The 26,468-nt window shown below is 35.6% G+C and overlaps 1 protein-coding gene across 10 annotated transcripts in view; it reads left to right on the forward strand.

Moving 5' to 3' along the window:
* Positions 1–26,468, forward strand: part of ULK4 (unc-51 like kinase 4) — a 233,721-nt gene that overhangs the window by 129,727 nt on the left and 77,526 nt on the right. For 8 of the 10 annotated variants that reach the window (XR_014953277.1, XR_014953281.1, XR_014953278.1 and 5 more), the window contains exons 33-34: positions 15,310–15,476; positions 18,428–18,526. Coding sequence is in view for 2 of the 10 variants with exons in the window: in XM_031503902.3 (XP_031359762.3) it covers positions 15,310–15,476; positions 18,428–18,526 (266 nt within the window). In the remaining 8 variants the exon portion in view is untranslated. Of the gene's footprint in view, positions 1–15,309; positions 15,477–18,427; positions 18,527–23,401; positions 26,461–26,468 lie in introns of those variants that run through there. The other 2 variants (XM_085573303.1, XR_014953282.1) reach the window with 2 other exon arrangements.

Consider the following 26,468-nt stretch of genomic DNA (forward strand, 5'->3'; position numbering starts at 1 on the left):
TGGGTGAATGCTTAAAGCCTTCTGAAATTATGTAGTGATGCTCTCTGTATTGTGGCTATCTCAACTGTGACATATGCTGCAACAAAGTATTTGTCTAGTGACTGAAGATAGAGAAGGTGCTTTATGGCAGTGCTTTATATCTGCGTGCTGTAAAACTTAGTTCATATGCAATTTATTGTGATTCGGAATAGAGAGATTGACAGGAGAAGAAATCAGTAAGAGTGAGAACCTAAAAGCATTTTTTTCTGTGTTTAGTCAGTGTTTAGAAACAAAATGCTCTTAATAAAATCAATGAAAAAGGAATATTTTTTTTAAAATTAAAAGGAAAAAAAAGAGTATCATCTTGTCTGAGTAGTTCCATTAGTATACCTTGCAGCCTCCACTATGGTATGTAAGCCTTTCCCAGTTCCTTGTCAGTACTGTAGTAGTTAGTTCAGCTCTTGAGCACAGAAGTGTCTCTGTGAACATCTAAAAATAGTAGTCCTGCGTTGTGTGTCTTGTGTTCATATGAGTTACAGTTTATATGAGAATTCAGTGGTGGTTGAGCCTGAAGAAGTTTCTTGTGTGATGTTGCAAAGCTCCAAATGCTTTTTAGCAGTATTAAGATGTATTTTTCTGACCCAAAATGCTAGTCACTGAGATGTAAGTGTTAAACACCACATGGTTAAATTTAGAAGCCTAGAATCATAAAAGATATGTGGGAATCATGTCAAAATAGCATGGTAGTAGTGAAATCTTTGAGGAAGAAATAACCTGTGTCATCCTGTGATATTCATCAATGTAGCCATCTGAAAAGAATGAAAATAGAAATGGTAATTGCTGTGATAACAGTTATGCCATTCAAGTAGAACCAAGCCTGTTGTTGTTGAGAGTCCTACCCATAAGACAGAAAATGTCACAGCATGCTTGCTAGTACTTCAAAGGGTAAAATAAGTTAGGGCTCAACAAGTTGTTACATCTTGTCTCTCTAGTGCTGTACTATAAAAGAGATCTGGCATTTCTATGACTGGGGTAGGTGTCCTTTTGCTTTCTATCCCTGTGGCCAGCCAATCAGATCATCTTTCAGCATAGCCAACTGCTTGAGCTACCTAGGATGTCTTATTTTAATACCTAATTGATGGAAAAGAACAGAATAATAACAAAAATATTCAAAGTCCTGGAATTCCATTATATTCTCATCTTAGATGCTTTATGCAGACATCTGGTTGTACAACTGATCAGCTTAGTTTAATGGTGAGAAGTTAGTTCAATAAATACAGCTATGTCAAAACCTAGACTGTCTTTAAATCTCTAAGATGCCAACCATAATAGACATTTTCTGTACCTGTCCGATACCTAGACAAACTTAAGATTTAAGGTTTTGACTGAGTGACTACTCTGATTGATTCTACTTGGAGGTAGAAACCTAAACAGAAAAAGTAAAAACCATCAGGTTGAGGTTGGAGGTATCCAAAGGTTTCCTGATTAGAAACTCGGGACTATGAACCAGGAAAGTCTTCAAAGCCTTATGCTCCTTCTCACCACTTAGTCATGAAAATGTTATTTCTTTTCCTCCTCTCTAGAGACTGTGGTCTTTGTGTTTACTCTGGGTGCTGCTTTTCCTGCAGTTTGATTCAAGCATGGTCATTTGACATTATGTTAGTATTCCCCTGAATTGCAGTTCAAATAATATGTATTAGCACTAGTGGATTGGGTCAGTTTGAGGAAAAATGAATAACTAGGTAAGCATGTACCTATCATATTAGCTACAGGTTAAATATTGACAATGCAAACTATTTGTTACAGAAAATAAATTAAATCTAATTATGATGATATCCCTGTGTATCTTGTCAGATATAATTAGTAAGCTGAAAGGTCATTTTAGGAGATGAAATTAAAAACGTAATTGTATGTTTGAAAAGAGACACATTTTAACCACAGTTACTGTATTACTACAACCATAGGTTGTAGAGCTATCACATATGTTCTATTCTAGCAGTTAGAACAGTCTTGGGATGAAAGCAATGTACGACTGCCAATTTGAGGTAAGTGTAAAGTCACAAAAGTACAAAGTACTATGCACAAAATTAAGCTACAGCAATCATTCTGCCATAGGGAAAAGGCTTCTTCAGATGCACTTGTATGATCCTACTGAAAGAAGTTGTTTTTGGCAGAACCAGATCTATCTAGTGGACAGATAAATGAAATCTGAGATTTTTCACTGATTTGAAGAATGGTTTTGGGTTTTTATTTGTTTTGTTTTAAATATCTTCAATAGTTGTCATAGCTCCCATGTAGCCAGATGTTTTTGTCTTTGAAGTTATTTTCAGGAAATCTGTGTACTGAATGTTTAAACCATTTGTGGACAATTAACTTGAAAATAATTTCCTTTTAAATCAGAAAGGGAATTACATCATAACGGATAAACTGAAGTTATTTATATTTTTTAAAGCCTTTTGAAATTCCCAATTTTTATACAAATATAAAGTGGTAGCTTATATTATTTGAGACTTTTCCTGTAATGCTCTTCCTCTTCCGCCTAAATTTCTTTTATTTTAGAGACTTTTGTCTAAAATAATATTTAGATGTAGTCTTTTTAGGATGATGTTTTCTTTTGTTCTTCAGAATCTAATTTTAAAATATTGTTTAGCTTAATTTTTCCAAACATTTAAAATTGCATTTAATGTGTGTTTTATATTCAATAACTCATTTCTATAGTTAAATTTTTTTGAAGTCTTTACATATGGATTTTACACCATCTTAAGGCAGTATATATTCAGGTGAGTGTTTGTGTTTTCATACAAGTTTAGACAAGTTACCACCCTCCAGCTGGTAGGTTTTTTCTTGGCATTTGATCAATGCCTTGTTGGTCTGATAGGGTAACTAATTTTGCGTGTAGCTACACATGATAATTTACATTTTATAGCAATGTATCTTCATGTAGTCAGTTTTTGCAAGTCAGCTGATGGCAGAACTTGTTTGAGGTGCAGTTGATACCTCCAGCTGAGGGACAGTGGTTATTTAAACTGCTGAAACAAAAATGTAGCTGTCTACCTGATGAGATGCTATTTATTTTTTTAATAAAATACATTGCATAAATGTAATACAAACTTGTCTCTTCATGCTTTAAAAAAATTATCTCAGTTTATGTAAGATGGGTTTATGAAGACAAATCTGTCAGCAAAGGCAAGTGTTTGAGGACATGTCATGGGTTTCCCATCTGAGCTTTAAGCAAATCAGTTTTACTTTTCTCTTAAAGAGGCCTTAACTTGATAAACATTGGGGAGTTTTGTTTTATAAATAGTGTTTAAATGTTTCCACAGATGTCTCTATGTTGTTAGAAGATATTGCAGCAACTAGTTGTTCCTTTGTTTTGGTCAAGGAAAACGCTGTGTTTCCCTTTGAATTTTTCAGATTAATGGGAGAAGAAAGAGAATAATTATATAAAGTCTGAAGCTGTCTTCTGTCTTTTATGAGAGCAGAAAAACTGGGAAGATTTTTTTCCCTCTACCACTCACCTTTTAAAAAGATAAGAAACTTCTTGTTCACCTGCATCCATCCAGTTTCAACTTGTCTAGTCTTTCCTGAGGGCCATTCTTTTCTTACTTATCGTATTTCAGATTGCTTAGTCAAAAACCTCTAATCCCTAATCCACTGAGTTGTGGAAAAAATCCATTAAAGTGTTGTTAATGGATTTGTTCACACTTTTAGAAGATCTTATTTCTTAGCTGGCATATCCAAATTGTGACATAGTTTTTAGCCAATGATGTATCCATGAAATACAACTTACTTCCCTGGATGACAGCAGAACTAATTTTACTATATGTATTATGTAAAGACTGAAAGAACAGTAGAATTATCCATGATGGCTGAACGGGCTTTCCAATACATGTTTTTGCTGAATATGCACAGACAGATATAAAGTCTTTTGGTCCCATCATTCAACCCAGAATGACATGAATTATGGGTTTATGCCATTATTTATCTTACTAGAAGAAAAAAGCTCAAACTGTTACTTACTATGCATTTTTTTATGAAATTACCTTGAATGTTAAGAGAACATGTGGTTCAAACAGCAGCACTAGAAGATTAATTTAGAGGTAGCATTTTGTCTATACTGTGAGGAAAAGTCATAAGCAAGATAAGAAAAAGGCGGATAGAATACCCAAAGGAACAGAATTTCAAGGCAGGTTTGCAGGCTTTGACAGCAGACATAGAAGAAGACAATAAGAACAGCATTGCTTGCCTAGGCTATGGGTCAGGCAGTCACTCAGACCAAGTCTGTGCATTATGGGATCAGTCTGGATGCAGAGATAACCAGTTTGGGCTGAGTGCAAGAACTGACTGCAGGACTCTGTTGTGCACTCGGAAAGAAAACCTGTGTTCATGAAAGGTGTGCATCCAGTCCTGCACAGCATTCAGTGCTACAGCAACACATCCAGAAAGCTTAAAATGAGAACTCCTGGAAGTAACTTCCTCATTTGGTTCCATGGACCTGGCCAGTGTGGGTGCTCCCTGTGACATCCAGGATCCCAGGCTGAATTGTTGTCGCTCTCTCAGTTCAGTGCAGTTTCTAGCAAGCCAAATTGTGTGAAATGTGTCCTGTGTCCTGAAAATTTAACTAAATAAGCCTCTCATTTCTGGTGTTTACTTGCTGCACCTTCTCTCCAGTTCTTGCATAATTTGTTGACAGTCCAGTTCCAGAGAGTCTTCCAGTTTTCCCAACAGAGCTGGATTTACTTGACTAGATCCAGATTCACTATGTACAGACTTTACTTTTTCTAGTCTACTTCTTAAGTCCCTCTTCTTAAAAGCACAGTGCATGTGCATTAAGACTAGTCAGTTCTCTCTTTCTAAAAATGTTGATGAACAAAGGCAAAGGACAAGCTAGTTTGAACACATCTCATCTGTTTACTGGTAGGAACTGCATATTGGTTCCATCTGGAAACGTGCACATTCCTGTAATGAAACACATTGGGCATCCCTATATCTGTTTTACACGCTAACTGTTTCTCTGAAACAGAAGTCTTTCTTCACATAAAGTGTATTAAATGTGCCATGATACCACTATTCTATAGGATATCTATTACAATCCTGGATCCTAGATGGAAGCAGTGACCTGTGTTGAACTTGTTGCAGAGTATATTGTCTTAGAAAATGCTGTGGGTATTACTTCATTGTGTCAAGCTACAGTTAAATTTTATCATCCTTAATGCTTGTCTCTTCACTTGGGATAACATGGTGGGGAGAAACAAAGAAACATGAGTCCTTCATTGCAAGTTCCCCTTTTCTCCCCACCCCCATTATCTTGTCAAGCTGAATTTCTTTGTCTGAACTTGCTTTCTAGAATCAATGGTCTGGGCATAAGCAGGCTGAAAGAGAAATATAGGTGTGTAGTGAGATGTAGGTGCATAGTGGTACTGCCCAGGGCACATAAGAAGTGAAACATGCAGCACAACCTGGGCCAGGATGGTGAAGGCTCCTTGTGTTAAAGCAAGTTGGTAAACCTACTGTGATCCTGTAAGTATGTTAATGCCTAAAAACAATCTGTGCCCAGCAGAGCAGGCATTGTAGAGAAAAAGGAAAAGGTGCTGTCATGGTTTAGCCATGGCTGGTGACTGAGCACCTCACAGCCACTCAATCAGCTCTCCTCCAGTGAGGGGAGAGAATAGTAGGCATAAAAAATGAGAAAAAATTGTGGGTTAACATTAAAGTAGTTTAATAATTAAAAAGCTATCTTAAGAAGAATTTTTAAAATTCTAAGGAAAAGAGAGAAAAAAAATTCCAAACAAACAAGGGAGAGAGAAAAATAAACTCACAAAGGACAAGTGATACAAATGAAAACAACTGCTCAACACCAACTAAACAATGCCCAGACAGTCTAGGAGCAGTGTCCACCCTGCCAACCTGTCCTTCTCAGCTCTGTCACTGAGTGTGATGCCATATGGTATGGAATATCCCTCTGGTAAGCTGTGTCCCCTCCCAGCTTCTGTGCACCTCCAACCTGCTTGTTAATGGGTCGGATGAAGAGTAGAAAAGCACTCCACTCTGTGTAAGTGCTGCTCAAGAATAACCAAAACATCGCTGTGTTTTCAATAATGTATTCAGCCCAAAACCAAACCAGAGCCCCATGTGATCTCATGTGAATTTAATTCTATCCAAACCAAATCCAGTGCAGGTACTAAGCCAGTGCTTGCATATGAAGTTTCTCCTGCTATTCTGTTGCACATCTTCACAGGGCACATGCTTAGATTCTGGCTGTCTAAGTCACCTTTTTCTGTGGCCATCTCTCTCTCTATAGTTTTACCAATGTCTTAACCTCTTCTTCACTTGTGAAGAAATTGGTTTCCCTCAAACAAACGGGTGTCCAGATTCTCAATTAAAGCATTGGATTAGCAGCAGGATTCATTTCAGTTTGTTGCTGGGAGGGCGGTATAGTTCACTGTTTTTGTTTTACGGCTGGGTGGTTTGGACCAAGACAGCCTAATTGGCCAAACCATTCTGTGTGATCATGCAGAAGTTTTGCCGGGAGTCTGAGCCAGTCCGTTAACATATGGACACAGGTTTCACTACTCCCAGCAACAGCTACCCACATAAAAAAGGTATGGGTCATCCACAACACAGTGTCATTAGAGCCATGTTCCCATTGTGTGGATCCATTTGAAATAGGGGAAGGAGGTATGGAGCACAGAAATCAAACACATGCAGGCTTGCAGTTCTTTCAGAGCCTCTTGATTAAGTAAGCTGAGCTCTGGTACCAGCTGACCTAACTCAATGTAATCTTTTCAAGTCAAGGTAGTTGGGATCAGGTAGCTGTGCTGACAGAAAATGAAGGATCTGTTGACCTGGTTATACTAATATCATATTAGGTAGGACACTTCCGGTGTTGCTGGCATATAGCCAATGACAGCATGATCCCAGTGTGATGGGTTCCAGCTTCAAGATCCTAGTGGTAAGGTTGAAAGTCATGATAGGTCAGATAATAAAAAGCATACCATGCAAACAATACAAGACATATGTCTGAGCCAGTTAACAAGAAGGATAGTATAATCTGAAGTGAATAGTCAGTGGTTGAATTTTAGAGATTTAATCAGGTGTGTCATTATTGGTATGGCCATGTGATAGCAAATAAAGGGGTCTTGTCAAAGTTATCCCTACACTTACTTGGCAAACAGTTGATGTAAAAGAATAGGCTTAAGGCAAATGTAATTTGGCGCTACAAAATATAATCTGATCATAAAGACTAAAGCAGATTTGCTATCATGTAACATCCTGACCTCTGTTTAAGCCCTTTGATCATTTAAGTGCAAATACATGAAGGCCACCTTGGACAGTTGCAATTACTAGTTGTCTGCTTTCATTTCTGTTGAAAATGTAGTTGATGAATAACACAGGATGTTACAGGAAACTGTGGCATAGATTCAATTCTGTTGTAATAACCAGCAGCAAATTCCACTTAGGGGATACTCTAGCCTTTGCTCTTGTTCTTTGGTGCAGTTGTAACAACAGTAAAAGCCTCACTTAAAAATCCAAGTACTTCTAGTTGATGTTTTCATCTTATGGCAGACTGATGTAAATAGATCAATAGAAATATAAATTAATACTTACTATTTTTTCTTACAGAGCATGATTTTTCAATAGAGAAATGTGTAGAGCTTTTACCCCGTATCCTTTGCTGAGTATATGTGCGAACAGTATTCAACCATGGGTATTTCTGCAACTTGGAACTGAAAACTTCAGAGAATTTTCTGAAGCCAAGGTTCATTGGTCCTTATCACTACCAGCCCAGGGCCACATGAAGGCCAAGCTAGAGCAATTAAAGCTGTTGAGTGCTGTCAGTTTGTGACAACAGTTTAGGGCTGTATCTGTATTCTGAGGCTGTTCACATCTGTCTTGTATGGGTTTTGTTAAAAAAACAGCTCTCTAAGTTTGAATTTGGCCTCTCAAGGATTTTAGTAGAAGAGAAAGTTGGTGTCAAAGCATAAGTGTGTTAAAATATTTTAAAGAGATAAACAGGGTTTAATCTTGTGTGACAGGATGTCTATTATTAAAATAGAAATATCTTTAGAAGAGTTTCTAGTTCTAAATTAAGCCCAGGATATAAATTCCTATGTATTTTATCACATGGTACTTGTTGCAGTCATGATCTTTCAGAGCAGTAAGTCAAATGTCTTTACTGAATATTTGCTGACTTCAAATCTTGCTGAATGCACAGCATTCCTAATTTTACACAACACATTTAATTTAGTGAAGAACTTTGCCTAGTTTTTGCCATTAATTTGAGGATCTCATGCAGTCTTTGTTTTTATAAAAAATATACACTACATGTAAACTCACAATGTGCAAGTAGAAATTCTTCCATGTAGGTGTGAAGCAGCAACTCTTAATATTTCAGGTTGGCTTTAAAGGAGATTTTACTCTCAAAGAGTAAAGTGTCCCATTAGATATCCTTGTTCTTCATGCAGATCATTAAAACCTGCTGTTTGGAAAATCTACTGAGCATCATCTACCTTCTGTCTGACAAAACCAAGGGACCTTATTTTAGTTGATACCTTGTAGGAATTAAATTGAGTTTTGACTTAAAGTACCATGCTGTAGAATTATTGTGATGTATAAAATGAACCACAAGCTCCAATGTATGTCTGACATATGGGGATGCATCTAACTAAAAAGTTGCTATACATTTTACTTAATAACAGCAATGGTAGTCAATCCACATAACATGATTTTATCCTACTGAAGTCTTGGTTTATTTAATTTTTAGTATTTTGTGATGCAAGGTTGTGCTTGCAAATTCTGTGCAATCGACAAATTAAAAAACTGTAGCAACAAAAACACTTAAATCCACATGAAAAGAATGCAAGTTAGGTGTTTAATATATGCACAATTGGTGACAGAAGTATTTTAAATGTATACTCTGGGAAGCCACTGTATTACCTCCACCTGTATTCCTCCCCAGGTTTTCCAACTAAAAGGGTCATTTGGGTGTGTGAATTTGCTTCAGGCAAACCAGGGTGCCAGCAGCATGGTATCCAAAAAAATCAAAATTGCTGTTCACATAAGACACTCTTAATGTCATATCAATTCTGTGAATAGATCCTCTGAATATTATTACAATCCATAGTTATGTAGTATTGACTCATAAAAATTTTAGAAAATATTTATATTAGTTCGGTTGTAATGTAAGAACATTCAAATGCTTTCTAGTTATTTTCCACGTAAAGTTACTTTACATCCCTGTTGAAGAAGTTCATGTTCAATGAATTGTACTCCTAGGAATGAGGGCTATCTTGCTAAGCCTTGACTACCAAAGCCCCCCGCCTTCAGAACTCTGGGGCTGTGTACCCATATGTGCTGTGAACTGAATTTCTGTGAACGTCTTGGATTTCTTTTCTGAATGAACTATATAATAGTTGAGTCAATCTGACACAAAAACCTGAATTCAATTGAAACTTTATCACAGTTGGGAAACTCCTTTTTTTCTTTTTCCTTTTTTCTTTTTTTTTTTTTTTATTTTTTAATTTTCAAAAGCAGCAACAAATCAGGAACTCTCAAGGTATCAGTGATTATACTTTCAGAAATGCTCTTCCTCTGTGTATGTAATTCTAACCATGTCTTTTCATAGAGGGGAACCACAGTCTAGCCTAATTTAATTAATCTCTTATATTCTATTTTTTTATATTGCCCAGTAAAGTATATTCAGCAGTGCATGATTTTATGATTTCTATATTGTTCAAGTTGCATTTTCACTATCCTTTATTACACTCATATACTTATGAGAGAATCCTCCTGGTTTTTGGTCTTTTAGTTGGCTAATCTATACACCTGCTGGTCTTAATCAAATACATGTTTGATCCATAGATTCATTTATAGAAAAAAGCAAATTTCTGTGTTGGTGGGATTCTCTTAGGTTCAAAAGAGTTTGACTGCCTGGGGAGTCTCCAATTGTGCAGCCTTTTTTCACAAGAGAAAGTTGCCCCCTCTAAACTGCCTTCTAACAATAACAGCTAAACACTGCCAGTCCAGGAAAAAGTAGACTTGAAGCTGAACCATATTGCTTCTGAGAATGTCAGGTCTTTATTCCTCTCAGGCAGTCACACTCAAGATAACATAGAACTTCTCAGTCTACTTTTGACCTAGCTGTAGTGAAGGTGATAACTGGCTTTTCTTTCCTGGTTGTCATAATCCTTTCCACATCTATTTTCTCGTGTGTGAGGGAAGGACTGCCTGCTTGGCCACCATTAGTGAGTGCCCTACATTCCATGTGTGTAGAAAAAGCTGGGGCGCTCTTCCCACAAGGCTCTCTGGAGAGCCTTGACTACTTCAATATGATAAATTCAAATGAGAATTTTGTCCCTTAAACTTAGTGGTTCTTTCTTCAGTCATAAAATGTCCAGTCATTCTACCAGGGCTAGGAATAGTCTAGCCAGTATTTGCAAGATTTTCTTCTTCAGATGCTATTTATTTTTAAGGTCAGAATAAAAATAATTTTCAGGGCAGGAGTCATGCAATTGATCTGCTCAACAGCCAAATCATTGTTTTTCCACTTGATGTAACGTTCATAACAGCAAATTTTGAAAACATTGATGATCTAATTTTCTATCCTAGCTTATTCTTACATCAATATTATTGTAGTACTAACACAAATAGTTCCTAAAACATAAGCGGTAACAAATAATAACATTAAAAGCAATGAACCTTTTTTACAAATGCCATTACCCTAAAAATACCATTTGCTTTATGTCACCTATTTTTAGTTCTTCAAAACAGGAAAACTTCAGCAGTAAGGCTGTGATGCAAAAAATGCAAATTGAGTCCCAGATTTAGGTAGGTAAATAAGGGTTTATGACCAATCTGTATGTCATCATGGAGTATCTTAAGTGCCCAGGTACATTCACTCATTCCTGTGTGAAAGAATCTGTAGAGTTCTGTGTTCCTACTTAGCAATATTTTTGAGATTCAGCATTAAAATTTAAAATACTATAAAATATGGTTTCTATTTAAACTGTCAATATTGTTGGCCCACTCTGTAAGTAAAAGAAGGAAGAAAGGTCTAATGCATGTACATTTGGTAATATCCCTGGGGAGTCAGTTTTGTAGGTGTAGTACTAATGGGAAAAAAGGCTCTCCAGAGAGCAGTGAGCAGAGAGGAACAAAGAGAAGGCTTTTTGCTGGACTGAGGGTTTTGCTGCTGGCTGCTTGACTGCACAGTAGCATTGTTCGGATGAAGTGCACCTGCTCTAACATTTTCTTCAGCTGGAAGAAGACAGGTTTGTTGAATGCTCTAATTGCTGGTAGGCATGAAAGGATTGCCTAGAAGATTGCTTCCTAGGCTGTCCTTTGATGTTTCGTATCATTTGGAAGTGAAGATTTCTTTTCCTTTATCCATCTTACTAATAGGTGAGAATAAAAAATCTCCTTTCAGCTTTCATTACAGAAGGTATCATGGCACATTCAGTGTGATTAGCTGTATCATGGGCCAAAAGACTCCTTTTATCTTTTGAAAGGTGTGTAAAACACAAGCATAGTCATCACAGTCCACATTCATAAAGCACTATTAGCTACATGTTCACTTCATTGCAGAGGTCTTTGGGCAGAGAAATACGCTGCTGTGAGCACTAGGTTTGTCAAGTGCTGTAAATCCTTGGCTAGAAAATTTGGATACAATCCTTTTAACATGTATTGTAAATGTTGGACCACAGTTAGAAAAGGTTATTTGTTTAATTCCAGTTATGTTAATTTATAAACACAATAATTCTATTATGAAATGTTTTCCCTTATTTTTCAGCAATATTTGAATAGCAGAGAACTGCAGTAGGCTTGATAGTTTGAATATCTTCCTTTAATAGATAAATACAAGACTTGACTAATGCCCTATGAAGTCTTATACTAAATTCAGATTATAACTAAAGCTACAAACAGTACATTGTGATGTATATTGTTTGCAGAAATATGCAAATTAATAGAGTAACTAAAAAACTCTGTAATAGGTTAAAGTATAAGGTTTTATTTCATTCTCTTACTAGGAAATACCTAGCTGAAAGAAATTATGGTTACTTTCACCCATGTAACCTGTTACTAACATCTTTCTCTTGAGAGGGTGAGCTATTTCCAACATACTTGGAAGCACCAGAATACTTGAATGTAGGTTGCTTGTCCAAGTAGAACAACCTTCCTCAATTGGCTTTGGTTTAAGTCTCCTCTATGATACATTTTGTATTCAGATCCATTATGTGCAAAGTTCATGAGGGCATGAAGTGTGTGCCTTTTCAATCGGAGCCTGTTTCATTTTCCAGTCAAGAGTTGAGAATTTATGCATAAGAAACCTATGTCCATTATATCTGACACTGAAATATAGTCTCTGAAATTTTTAAAGATACATACTGATTTAGGCTTTATTTAGGAAATTAAATTGTCATTCTTTAATCTGTTCTAAAATTTGGGAGAAAACCTTCAAGGTATCATCTGAAACTTTGAGATGTGTATGTGATTTTTGTATTATTATCTACTGAATTATTAATTCAGTTTCCATTGTATAAAATTGCATACTTTTTCCCAAACTATCTGTTTTTCAATTCAATGTTTTGAATCTTTAAACATGTCAGTCTTGGTCTTTATAGCTGCCTTTTGAGCGAACTTGTTACAGTGCCAGTGGTCAAGGCCATTAGACTTCTATGGAGTTTTTTGTGGTCACTATAAATTACACCAGCTCCCCAAATTTCTCTTCTGAGCACAAGGTGTGTGTACTTCGTCTTGTGGTGTAAGCAAGGAGTATATTTACATGTCTACAACTGTGGCCTCCAATTTTCATTTTGTTTTGACATGATGAAGTATTTTAAAGAGTATGTCTGGAACCTTATTTACTTGGGCAAGAGGTCAGTCTGTTGCTTTTCTGTGGAACCAAGTGTTTATCAGGTTTCTGTGTGAATCATGCAGCGCATTAGGTGCACCAGTGTTTTATTTTAGACATCTTTATTATAAAGTTTGGATGTGCTAGATTTTCCAGAAGTATTATAAGTCCAAGAAATTTTTTCCCCACAAAATTTTCTAATTTGGCTTGCATATCTTTGTACATGTAGCTCTGTGTGAGCATATATCTACCTAAATGAAATTAATTAGTTCTGATGTTTTAGATAGCTATGTAAACGTAACTATCTCAGCTGTTTGGAGGTAGAGATGCTAATACACATACCCTTAGGATGTAAGCACTTCAAGAAAATAAAATCTATGTGATTATATTATTCATGTCTCAATGGATGGGGAGAAGTTGGAGTGTTTGCTTCACCTTCTTATTCACCAAACAACAGAAATGAGTCAGTTCTGAGACTCAGGCTGGTACAGCCAAGGGAATAAGCAAGTTCTGTTCAAAGCTGAAAGCAAAATGGTTGCAAATCATAGTCATGGTGTTTTGTTCACTACTAGTCATTCCCCATTGTTCAATCCATAGTCAACCGTATTAGTGCTGTGAGTGACTGTCGCCTAAAAAATTCTTAGTGATGATCCATGTAATGCAATGCCTGCTTATGAAAGTGGTCTTCTCAGCAGTCATCTCCAAGTCACTGTCCTATGGGTTATTTGTAAGCCGTCTGGAAGGAGTGGGATGACTCATTCATTTTGATGTGGCTATGGGTTTTGTGGCCAAATACAGGGAGAAACAATGTGTACTTGGTCATATACCTGCAGGCAATTTTCCAGACTTCAATTTGATAGGTTTATTCTGATTTAGTCTGTTGAAAATAGTCATAGACAACCACAAGTTTTGTGTTGGGTAGACATGCAATTATGTAAGTTTTTTCTTCTCCACGGGTATTGGTGACATCAATTAAATGTGTCGCTGTCAGATGCATGCTATCTGATTTTTGTATGAGGTGTTCAGAACTGCAGCAGAAATTTCACTCTAAAAAAGGAGAAGGAAATTATATGTGTGAGATTAGAATTATTTCATTTTGAGAGCTTGGTTTATCTAGACAAAACTCTAGGAAATTCAAAGCTTGTCCCGAGCTGTCATCCATCAATAAACTGTTGTGAAAGAATAATGCTAGTAATCATAAAACCACAAAAGATGTTAGACAGAAGTAGAGTAAGAGTCTTCATGATCTAGAATCATAACTGTATTCTAAATGAAATGTATTTCATTTCCTGAGTAAAGTATTAACAGTGAGGAATAGGAGAAGAAAATATTCTGTATAACGATTAGTTAATTGATGGAGTATCTTTCAAAGCTAAAATAGTTCAAATCCCCAGAAATGTGACTGTTCTTAAAAGCTGAATGGTGTAAGCACATAATGTGTTCTACAATGTTTCATATAAATCTTATGTTGATGTTTGTAGAAATATATACAACGACTTTTAAAAAGAGAACTTATATAAGAACAATTTTTACTTAATTGAAATCAGTGAAATACTGAAGTCTTTTTTTGACGTCATGGAGACAAGAAGCTAATATACTGATACACTGCAATGTTGCTACATATATGCAGCCAAGTGAACTGCAAGTTTAAAAGGTGGTTTGCAAAGATATTATGGTTTTGTTAAGAAACAAAGTATGTTTCATCCCTTATGAAAATGTGAAAGAAGTAGCGTAAGATCACATATAATGAACTCAGTCACTTTGTATTTGAAAGTAAAAAAGATTCTGAATTGAATCAATATTGTCTTGAATTGGATTATATTTTTCTGCTATGTCAATTGATTTATGGTTAGGCAAGCTACAGGGGCTGATGCTATTGATTTCTAAAGGGGCTTTAAAAAACCCCTTCAAAACAAGAAGATATTTTCAGGAAAGTTTTATTACCATTAGTAAAACAAATCTTGATAACATTTTAATGTAGTATGCAGTATTTAATTTATAATGCTCCCCTGAATTTTATTTTTTTTTGGTTAAACATAGCATGGTTTGATTCTATAATTAATGCATATGGCTACGGTTCTAACTGACAGACCAGTTAAGAAAGTTTAAGTGACCTTAAAGTGGTACTTTGTAACAGCCTGGGGAAATTGCTACGTTCTTGTGACTAGGGGATGTTGTGAAAGAGACTTGTCACCATCCTACAGAAGAGTTTAGGATTCAAAGTAGGTTTTAATTTAATGAATCCACACAGTTAACAAATTTACTTGTATTGGTTTTACTCTCTTTGTGAGCCGGTCCAAACAGAATAGGAGAGGAGGTAATTATAGTAATGGAGAAAAAGAGGAAATGTAATAAATAGTCATAAAATATGTAAATTTTTTAAAATCCTAATCTATTTCATCTAGGTCACCTCCCACACTGTTCTTGTCCTGATAGCCCATTTATTTTTTCTCTTTTTTTTTGTCTCACTTTATACATAGGACTGACTCATCACGTCTGTAATCTCCTAACAGAAGCTGTGGCCCTGTACTTGGAGGCAGATGATAAAAGGAGCACCAAGACAGCAAACGTGCTGCTTCTGTCCTTACTTGACATTTTGCAATACATGCTGACGTATACAGCAAACATTGTGCGCCAGACTTTGCAGGTATGGCATTTACTCTCATGGGGTCTTGACTGTCTTAAGCAGTTTTTTAGATAACTTCCAACTATCCTTAATAACGAGACTCCCACTATTCTGATTTTATGGGACTTCTAGAGTAGTGAAAACTCAATTTGTCTTCCAAGCTCCTGTTTGAACCACTGCAAGTCATGGCATTGGTGGGACTTTATCCTACTACAAAGACATCCTCCTCCTTAAAAATGGAGCACAGAATACAATGCAAAGAAATTTCACATAACCCTCTTAGTAACATATAAAAGAAAAGCATTTATTTAGACAGGACATAAATCTAACAAATACTGCTTTGCTTTTTAGGTGATCTGCCAAATTTTTAAGTTAGTCAAGTGGAAGTGACTTCTGTATTTACACTGCAAACAACACATATTCTTCATGTTAGGTTTTTTGTATTCTTGGTATTATTCACTGAAGAACAGATATTTGTCAGGTGAAATATATCTAAAGGACAGAGATTCAAAAGATTGTAGATGAGCTGTAGTATCTTTCAGGACATGTCTTTTTTCATCCCCAGAGGCCTTCCTCTGTGGGTTGTTTGGTTTTTTTGGTTTTGTTCTGTGTTTTTTGGTTTGCAGGGTTTTGTGGTGGGGGGATTGGTTTATGGGGTTTTTTGGGAGTGGTTTATTAAGTAAGCTTAATGTAAGAAGCTGATGTTAAAAATTGAGCTTTTTCTCTTTTTTCTACATTGATTTACACAAGCAGCTATGTTATCAACCACATTTCACTGTGAGGTTTTTTGTTTGGTTTAGATGTGTGATGGTACAGTACCTTATCTTTAAGTCCTCTATTTGCAGGTTCTGTAACGAGATTTTAATCTAAGAATCACTTCACAGATCAAATTGTGTAGGCTAATTGCTTGTCATATTTTTGGCATCACTCCATGTAATCATAGAGAGCTGAATTCTGTACATATGCTCCATACAGAAATGGTGAGGTAAATTATTCTGGAGAACACATGAGGAGAGAGGATCTTGCACATGAGTTGGTAGTATTGAATTGACAGGTTTTATTTAGATTTAAAATTAAATCTCTTCGTTCAAAGCCAAATTCTGTTCTGGCTTTACTTGAATACAACAGTTGACTGATGCACTGAAATTCCAACTTCAGTTTTGTTTTTCTCTTGTCAAAGTAATCTGCTTTGCTTATAAAGTCTAATGAGTAATAAGGAGCAGCTGGAAAACTGAGTTTTGAAGCATAGGTCTATTCTGTGCCCATATATTAATTTCACAGTGGTGTTACTTATCTTGGCTTATGTGTTTTGACGATACTCATCACAAGATCCCTGAGAGTTCTACATTAGTACACATACCCTATTAAATGGTGGCCATCAGTTATTGACTACATCGTGTTCCACTGTTCATGTGTCACTAAATGCATCACAAATATTTTTCTTGGACTGTTTTTATAGGAATGTTTTGAATACGATACCATTGAAATCAGAACTTGTAAAATAGAATCAAATCTTCTTGTATTATCCATTTCTGAGGCTTAAGTTATCTTTTACAGATGGTAGTACAAAGGTACTTGAATCCTTTTTATTTAATCATTAAATAAATTAAATTTTAAATATTTAATGTGTTAAGTGATAACTTATCCACCTGCATGGGCAATACATATCACCACTTTTCCATTGCACTGAAGTACTTCATGTTGGATGGTGCTGATAACTATATCCAGATTCAGGAGAAGAGTTCTCTCTTTGCAGTCCAAGTACTTTCAGAGTAATTTACATGTCTGTTTTGGAGAAATTTTGTCATATGTGCCGGAGGTGATCCACATTAGCTGAAAAGAATTTGCAGTGTGAATTTGATATATGGTCTCTATTTTGTGACTCTGGCACAGGTTGCCCAGAGAGGCTGTGGATGCCCCAACTCTGGCAGTGTGAGAAAAAGTTTACCTCCCTTTTCTTCATTAATATAAACAATCCATTTTTTGTCTTCTCTGCACTTTTTGTCCTTCTTTGAAATTCAGCATTTCAGGCTGTTGTGGTGAATCTGAGATGGATATACCAATGGGACTTGCTGCCTGGAGAAACAGCTCTTCAGTTCTCTTTTATTTAGAAATCCTTTCCAAAGAAGGGCATTATCCTTTCAACTCAAAAGTATCAACAGTTTGAGTTTGAGCAGTAGTGGCACCTGTCTCAGGGAACTTGCTCCTCTGTTCACTTAACCAAATGAAAACCTCCAAGTATTACACTTGGACAGTGATGTTTAGGATTGAGCTATAAATGAATCACAATACAAATTATTTTTAAACATGTGCTGTGGACAAAATGTTTATTTTTCCTCTAGCAGATTGACTGTATAGGTTCGTGGTCCAAAGCTGGTGCAAGGTAGTGACATTAAATGAAAAATCCTGCAGGCTGACCTTTCAGGAGGCCTGGGGCAGGGATTGTTCATAAATAGCACTGTCTAGGATAGTAGTGTGCCTTTATGATGGGGGGATGACAGTGGTCAGAATTACAAGTAGTAACTGAAATTATTTCTTGAAAACTTTATATTTCCAATTTCAGAAATAATTTAAATTATAATATATTGTGAATATTTCAGGATACAGAGTAAGGCAGGCAGGCAAAATTGGACAATATTGTGGAGTATCCTAAATTTTCAGTCACCTTGCTGATCTTGGTTTGAGGTATCTTTTGCATGTACATTTTATTGCATTTTGCTGAAGAAATGTCCTGCAGGTCTGTATATTCAGCCTGTATAGAATGGCACAACAGTACGGGTCCCTTTGCTTTGTTCTTATTGTCACAGCGGGAGCATAACTGCTCACTGGGATCCCAGCAATACTTAACTAGAAAAGAGTGTGTAAGTTTCCTGCAAACTTCCTTTCACACTTTGACCACTTAATGGACCTAATTTGTTTCTCATAACAGAACAATCACCAGGATTGCTTTTCTTCTTTTCTCTCTTGATAAGGCACAGAAATCTGGGGCAGGAGGGGACACACAGTCTGCCGAAGACCTTCTGCTTATCAATAAACCCCTGACGGACCTGATTAGCCGGCTTATTCAACTGGTGAGAGTTTGCTTGTTTGTAACCTTATGGAGTATTGCTGAAGTTGGAATTATGCAACTGAATTCAACATAGTAGAGCTCTCTTTACTAGTTTCTAATTGTTTACAAGCTCCCAATTGTTTACCTAGTACTCTAACACTTTGTAAGAAGTTAGAGGTCACAGTGACTTGCAGTTTACCAGTGATGTCAGCGTAAATCTATTTGTCCAGAGCATAGAAGTGGGATGAGGATCAGACTGCAGGTTCTCAGTTTGGATATATATGTATAGCCAACATTTGTCCTTCAGAATGGACTAGTCACCACTGCGTAGGGAAAGGATGGTGCTCAAAATTTGAAATTAATAGTACTACTTCCTGTAGCAAGTGATGCATTTTTATATTATTTTCCAGGGTTTGATCCTTCTGAGTTTTCTCAAGGGTTTTATGTCAACATGATCCTGAGGGATTTATGAGTGGGAGTGGTCCCTATGATCTCTAAACATCTTTGAAGTGTGTCTGTTTAAAGGCAGTCCTTTCCAGGGTTTACTAGATGTACAGCAGTGCATTGAAATCTCCACACAGGGCTTCATTGTGGCCCTAATGCATCCCATCAGCTCAACCTCTGTCATACAGAGATGTATATTTACTCTGTGTGTAATGGTTTGTAGTAGAATGTTTCTTGAGCTACATCAGCCTGTAAGTAAACATAAAGCCATTAAAATAGTATGTGAGAATTCCAGAGTACCATGGTATCCTTTCCAGGATATTTCACTTAGAGGTGTTTCAGATTCACTGTGTTCTCTTCCAGACCCTTTTTTTTTTCATTTAGATAGAGGATTTCAGTTTTTTTGTGATATCAGTACTGCAATCCTTCTACTATCTTTAGCACTGTCTGTCATATATTTTAGGGAAGTGTTTGATTCCTTTTTTATTAATTTTTGGCATTATACTTGGTACTAAGGACTCCTTTGATGGATTTATTTAAACTAGCTATTGACAAAGGCTTTTTGGAAATGTTCTCTGAATGACCTAAAGCAAGTGACTGAATTTCAACTATTTAATATTTAATCTTTATAAATTATTTTATTTTTATTGATTTTTAAAAAACTGCTATATTTAATAAATATTATGACATAAAGATGTGAAAATGTTCTTTAAAATGAAACTAGTCATAAGTTTAACTTATATTAACTTTTTAAAGAACAGAAAATTAGAGGCCAAGTTTTAACTCAGCCTATACCACCTGGAAGTTTTTTATAAGTTTTTAATTAAAGGATAGGATAATTGTATAGTTAGCAGGTACTGGTTAGATTGTGAGTTGTCCTTGTATTTCAGAAGCATGGCTGTAAATTAACAGTAGATTTTGCTTTGTTCTGTACTTCTGCACATTCTGGTTTGTTTCAAATGCTTATTCTAAATCTTCTGATTTTAACATTCAGGTAAATGATAATGACCACTACGGCCACTTCTTTAGATAGATAGATAGATAGTTAGACACATACATACACATATACATACATACATATTGTCTTGTTTTGTTTTCACTTTTTTCAAGATTCTGTGAGTAAGCGATCTTGTTTGGATCTGTGAAAGTTATTTCAGCTAGGTTTGTTAAATTTGATTTTTCAATTTTTTTTCCCCCTGCTCTAGTAAACATTTTCTGTTAAGCTTGGGATAGTTTGAGCAATGGAATAATCATTTTAGCATTTAGGAATGACTTGTTTAAAATGGTTTATGTTCTAATCTCTTTAAATAGAGACAGGTTATTTGTGAAGTCTAGAGCATATCTCAAGATGTGTGTGCTCCCTACTCCTCAAAATGCCTTAGGCTTACCTAAATTGAAATTCCGTGAAGCTACCAGTGGTTGTTCTCTGTATTCATTGAGCTGTGTGGGTTCCTAACCCCTTATTGCTGTAATGAGGCTTTCAGTTCTTTGTAAATTTTATTTTCTGGAGATAATGGAGGACTTATATTTTGAACTAACAATTACTTTAAAATATTGAGTTAAAATTATTTTCTCTACTTTGCTACTTCTGCCTATCTTAGCATATTTATAGTTTCTTATAGTCACTTACATAGTTTCCTAGCCACATTGTTTTCTAGTTCCTAGTTTTCTAGACACATTGCACAATTGTTTTCCCTCATTGAAATGTATATCCTTCAAGTAGATTATTATTCCATGTTTCACTTACTTCTCTTTTTATTTTGCTTGAGTTCCACATGTTTTTCTCTCTCAATAATCCCTCAGAAAATCAGTGTAAGTTAAACTTCAAGATGCCAAAAACTTTGAATCCATTTTTCCCTTCTGTGGTTGTGATTTAGTCTGTCACTAAAGGCATAGCAAAGCAAGTTTCAGAAACCTAGATTGCATTTAAAAGAAACTTCAGTGATTTAGCAATGCAAAAGGACAAATAATTACAAACTCTGTAATGCAGCAAACACTGCAAATATGGAAAATTCAGTATTTAATCCCAAGATCATTATGACCATAATTGATCAATAACAGGAAAAAAAATGATCATTTAGTCTTCTCCTTGGCAGTTTTGTATTCAAAAGTTAATTACACTTAGCTTTGTTAAGTAATGTTTCTTTGCTTATTGTAAATTTAATCTGAATATTGTTCTGAAACCTGCAGCAATTGTAGAACATACAAAACACTTTCTAATTTTATTATACTCACTATACTGAAAAAAAAATTACTTTTGAAATCACTGTGGATTTTCACAAAGTTTCGGAAACCATTCCAATACCTATAAAAAGGAATTTTGTTTTCTGTAGGTCATAGATTCAATTCCTAGGTGTAGATCTTCCAGTCATTTCTAGAGCCTACTAAACTGCTGGGAGAGAATTTTTCTTGACTTCTGGTGGGAGACTTCCCCATGACAATATTACTGGGAAAATTTGCACTCGATTATCATGCTCTGTATGTTACCATTGTCCAGTTAGTCATATCTAAATGTGAAGAGGACAAATATGAAGCCTCAGTGCACATGGATGAATGACATGAACTTTTCTAGGCATTTTTTGTCTCCATATTGCACTGTCACTAAGGCTGTGCCCAGACTTTATTTTCAGAGTGCATGAACTTATTTGCAAATGAGTAATGAAAATAACTGCAGAAGAATTATTACTGTAGAATTTTATTTCACATATCTTTCTCTAGGAATACAGACTGCTCTGTGGTCAGAGTGAAGAGACATATGTTTATATCCTATATTTGAAGTATTTTCTTACACAGTATTGGAGTATTCTCTTATCCTAAAAACCAAAATCTGCAAACAAACCAGAGGAAAGAAGAAAATGTTGCTACATTCACAGAATTACAGAACAGGGATTTTGTTCCTCAACAATTATCCTAGATTAAAATGAAGAGAATATCTATTTTTTTTCCCTTTAGGTAGGAGAATGGCCTAAAATAAAAAGATAATATTTTAATTTTTGATTTAAAACTGTTCATATTTGCTAATAAGAATAGTATAGTAAAGCTAGCAGATTAAGAGTGATGTTTTGCTTTTACGTTTTGTAAAATGTTTGCAAAATCATCTTCCCTATAGATCCCCATGGTGCTTCCTTTACAGCATGTTCTGTAATCACATTAGTGATCTAATGAATATCTATCTCATATCGTAATAAACTCTCTATGTGTATAACCTCATTAATGCACCAAAATAGTGTCCCCTCCGGGTAATCCAGGCAGTTTCATTGTAGCTCTAAAATTAGATGCTGTAACAATTCCAACGGTATGAAAACTGCCACTTCAGCTCAAATGATCACACGTTTCTTGCAGTGGTTTGCAATTCATGAACACACTGCAACTCAGTTTAAAATTATAGAATTTTTGAGAACAGACTGCAGAAATATAGATGTGCAACAAGAAGAAACTTCCTGCTCTTTACCACGTTAACTCTAAAATACACAGAGCAGGTTCCATCTAGAAAGGAAAAGAAAATAGAATTTTGTCTTATAAGCTTGTTTACAGAAAGTTATAACATAGCCATAAAAATTAAGCAAAGAGTAATACACTGCTTTCATTGCACAGAAGCCTTGTTGTGAGGTATTATTTTAAAGTGAGTGAAAAATAGATCTACAGTTTTCAGTTAGAGAACGGCAGAATTTATGACCTTAGCTCTTCAGTAATTTATTTTAAGGTGCTGGATTCTGTTCAAGCTACACACTAGCCAAGAATATTAAGAGCTTCAGGAGAAGTACTGGTGACTTTTCTACCTTGCTGAAGGGCTGAATCCATAATCCCCCCTCAACACTGAGGAAGGAAAAGAAAGCTTCATGTAATCATGAAATATTAGGGGGAAGATACTCTTTTAAAGTGTTAGAATTAGTTTCTTCATGGGTTTCTACTCTCCTGAAAGAACAAAAACTATAAATGCATTTCAAGCAAATATACTTCATACCAAATTGAATTGTTCTGATTAGAAAAATAATCAGAAAGTTGTTCCATCTATTTAAGAGATGAACCATCTATCTATATTCATTGTTGAACATGATTGTTTTTCCTGTTCTTATTAAACATGAGATATTTACTTGAAAGCTGAATTTTAATTCTTGATTTTCTGTATTTACAGATATTTATTATATTTTCAGCCATTGGTTTTGTTTTATAATGTTCTTCAGATTCCTTAGTCTTTATAACCAGTACTAACAATGACTGGCAGCCAGTGCTAAATTTCAGGTTACCAGCTTACACCTTTTGACATCTAAATCACTACTTGTCAGAAGCGAAATGGCAAAACGGTGAGAGTTACAGAGAAAAATGCTGATGCGGACATACTTAAATAGGGACACTGCTGAGAGTTCCTCTTCCACCTTAATTATTGATGCCTTAGACTGTAGACCAGTGATTCTCATTCCCTTCAGAGTAAATGTGGCCTTTCCTATTCCAGGCTTGTTTTTCTCTTCATCCAAGACGAGTCCTGCTATTCTTTTGCCCTGAAGTTTCTCCCCAAAGTCTAGTTTAACACCGAAGCTCAAAGGGACTCTGGGAAAGCAGAGCAGCAGAAGAATCTGAAGTACAACAAAGGGATTAAATACTTGATTGGCATTGGTGATTGAGTAATGTGATGTCATAACTGGCATGTGTTGGGAACTGAGGAGTGATACTTAGAATGTGGTCACTGAAAGCCTCTGAGGAGCAAGATTATATGATGCCAAGATAGACTGGATGCAAAGTTTCCTTTCATTGGATTGAAAGGGTTTTCCTTTCTCTTGCTGGGGGACAAAGAACAGCAACAATGAGAAAAGGTGCACATGCCAGGAGAAGAGAATCAAGGCCCAAGCAAGGCCATTGGTCCAAGCACAGCTCTTCCTCCTATGGCAAAGTGTTCCACTGCATCGCTAACTGGGTGTTCCTTCTGCAATAAGCCTCCCTTGGGAATAATGCTAGCCAACTGGACTTGCTTGTTTGCTTCCTTGACAGTCATGGTGTTGGGAGGTACCTCTGACATTTGTGGTGCTTTATGGATTTCTTCATGTTTGTTGTAGGAGCAGTCCTCTATGGAGACTGACAGCCTTCCACTCCTCTGATAGTGAATATCTTGGGAAAAAACCTTGGGATGAGTCTCACTTCCAAGTATAGCTGTTATGATACTGACTAAACATGAGATTTTTGTGCCTGCGGAGCCCAGGGAATTAGCCTCCACTGCAGTACCCAGGCAAGGATGTATCAATGACCAAAAATTCCACTGATTTTTCATTTTTTACCTTTGTTTAGCCAACAAACATTTGAAAATTGAATATAATCCTTGTTCTGTGATGTTCTTCAGGAGGTTGTTGATGTAGCTGCCTACACTGATCTAGTAAGAAATTAACTTGGAATGATGCTTTTAGAAGGTGTGAGAGACACATTAATAAAAAAAAAAAAAAAAATTGTTGTCCTTCCTTTCTCTAATGCCATTTTATTTCATTAAAGGAAATGAAGTTGTCTCAAAGCCTCAAGTGAAATCAGCAGATTTTTTTTTCAATTTGTTAAGGATTAAAGATATAAATGGAATTAAAAACCTGTTACTATTTGTAGCTTTTCCTGCTTTTTGCATACGCTAATTGTGCTGATGTTATTAAAGAAGTCTGAATGATGGAAAGGAAATAATCAAATAAATTGCATTTAGATTGGAATTAAGAAAAAACATATAGCAAAACTGAGGAAGAAATAGCTGTTGTGGTCCTGTCACTTGCATAGTATTAGGCCAAATAGAATGTGATATGTCTTGGGGCTATATATTCAGAGATTTCATCTCAGTTCAGTCTGTTTTAAGCAGCAACTCTATGAAGCTAGTAGAAAACAAGATTGTATTTGCATGCAGATCCCTTGGGAATAGCTGCTTGAATATTTGAGAGATATATATCTGATGATATGTTCAGATTCTTTAAAGTAACTATATGGGTTTTCCTCAAAATGAAAAAAATTCGGGATTTCATACTGCATATTAAATAAGTAATCATTATTGAAATGATTTGGCATATTACATTAAGTGTTCAGACAAATTGTATTTTTTTCCCTTTTTATTGTCTGTAGGGATAGTCTGTTAATTGTACGTTTATCTGGCTTATTTGGTGTAAATAATACTTTCGGAATACAAAAAAAAAAAAAATGAACGGGCATGATGAGGTGTTTTTTACACTCCTACAGCTAATTGGTTAAGACTACCACTGACATTTTGTTCAGGTCATAGATTATAAGGTGAGAAAAAACTATTACAATGATTTCGTTGAGGGAGATCTATAGACAGGATTTTCCTAAATTGATTCCTCATTAGAGTAAATGGTTTTGTTATTTTTTTTAGAAAAAAATATTCTTGTGATATTTGAATTGTCTTTGATGGCGACTGTCTCAGTTCTAAGGAAGTTGTTTCAGCAGTTAATTGTTCTTATTAAAGAGAGAAAGAGAAAAAAGGAAATCAAAGTATTATCTTTCTTTTAATCTGAATTGCTTTGTCTAAAGTTTTAAGCTGTCATCTCTTATCAGTCCTTTTTCAGGTAAAGGAATTAACCTATCCTCAGACTGCATTTTCCCACATATGATTGAGAGGATATGATCAAATCCACTTTAACCCTCCCTCTGATATGCTATAGACACTAAATTCCTTCAGTCCTTGGCTATTACATTTTCCAGTCTGTCATCCTTTTGCCTGCTTCCAAAAAACCTCTATGATTTTTTTTTCACTAGGATTTGTGAACTCTCTGTGCTGACAGTAGGCTTTGCATTCCTGTTGTCATTCCAAAATGTCATTGTCAGTGGCAAATACTGGCCTAATATAATATCTCTACTTGTTATTTCCAGATTGTACTTTCAGGAAATATATAAATCATTTTGATAATGGTGTCATATTATCAGAAGCTCATTTAAAGATGATGTTTACTCATGTCCCTAAATCTTTTTTGTAATTTGGCTTCCCAGGAAATAATTTTATATCCTATTGCTAGGGCCTGCTGCAGTGTCTGATCTTCAAAGGAGTGTGGAAAAGTTAGAATTCAGGAAAGTATTTAAAATCTACAAAATGTACTTCCTAATGTGACTACTTAAAATCCATTAAATAACTAGACAGCCTGTGCTCTACCTCAAGAGGCTTGCTTTAGTAATGAGTAAATGAAATTTTATGGTGTGCGTGATGTAGAAGATTAGACATCATGGCTGTAATGATATTTTTCCTATTACTACTTCTGTTTAAAGTAGAATAAAGTAACATAGTTGAGAGCAACATTTCTGGAGCTGTTACGATGTCGCTCTAGATAGACCATTGACAGAATCAGAGTGCAGATGTTGCTATACTGTTGCTTAAGAGTAGATAGATTTTAATTATGTTTTCATCACTTTGTTAAGCTTATTTTAGTAGAATTCTGAGTCAATCAAATATAAATTATTCATTCCTGTCACAATGCAAATGTTAATAGTCTTCCAAATCCACAGTGAAATGCAACTTTTCTGATATTGGAATCTGATTTTTGTTTGTTCAT

This window comes from Lonchura striata, chromosome 2, assembly GCF_050655825.1.
Source record: "Lonchura striata isolate lonStrDom1 chromosome 2, ASM5065582v1, whole genome shotgun sequence".
In the NCBI taxonomy this organism is placed as follows: Eukaryota; Metazoa; Chordata; class Aves; order Passeriformes; family Estrildidae; genus Lonchura; species Lonchura striata.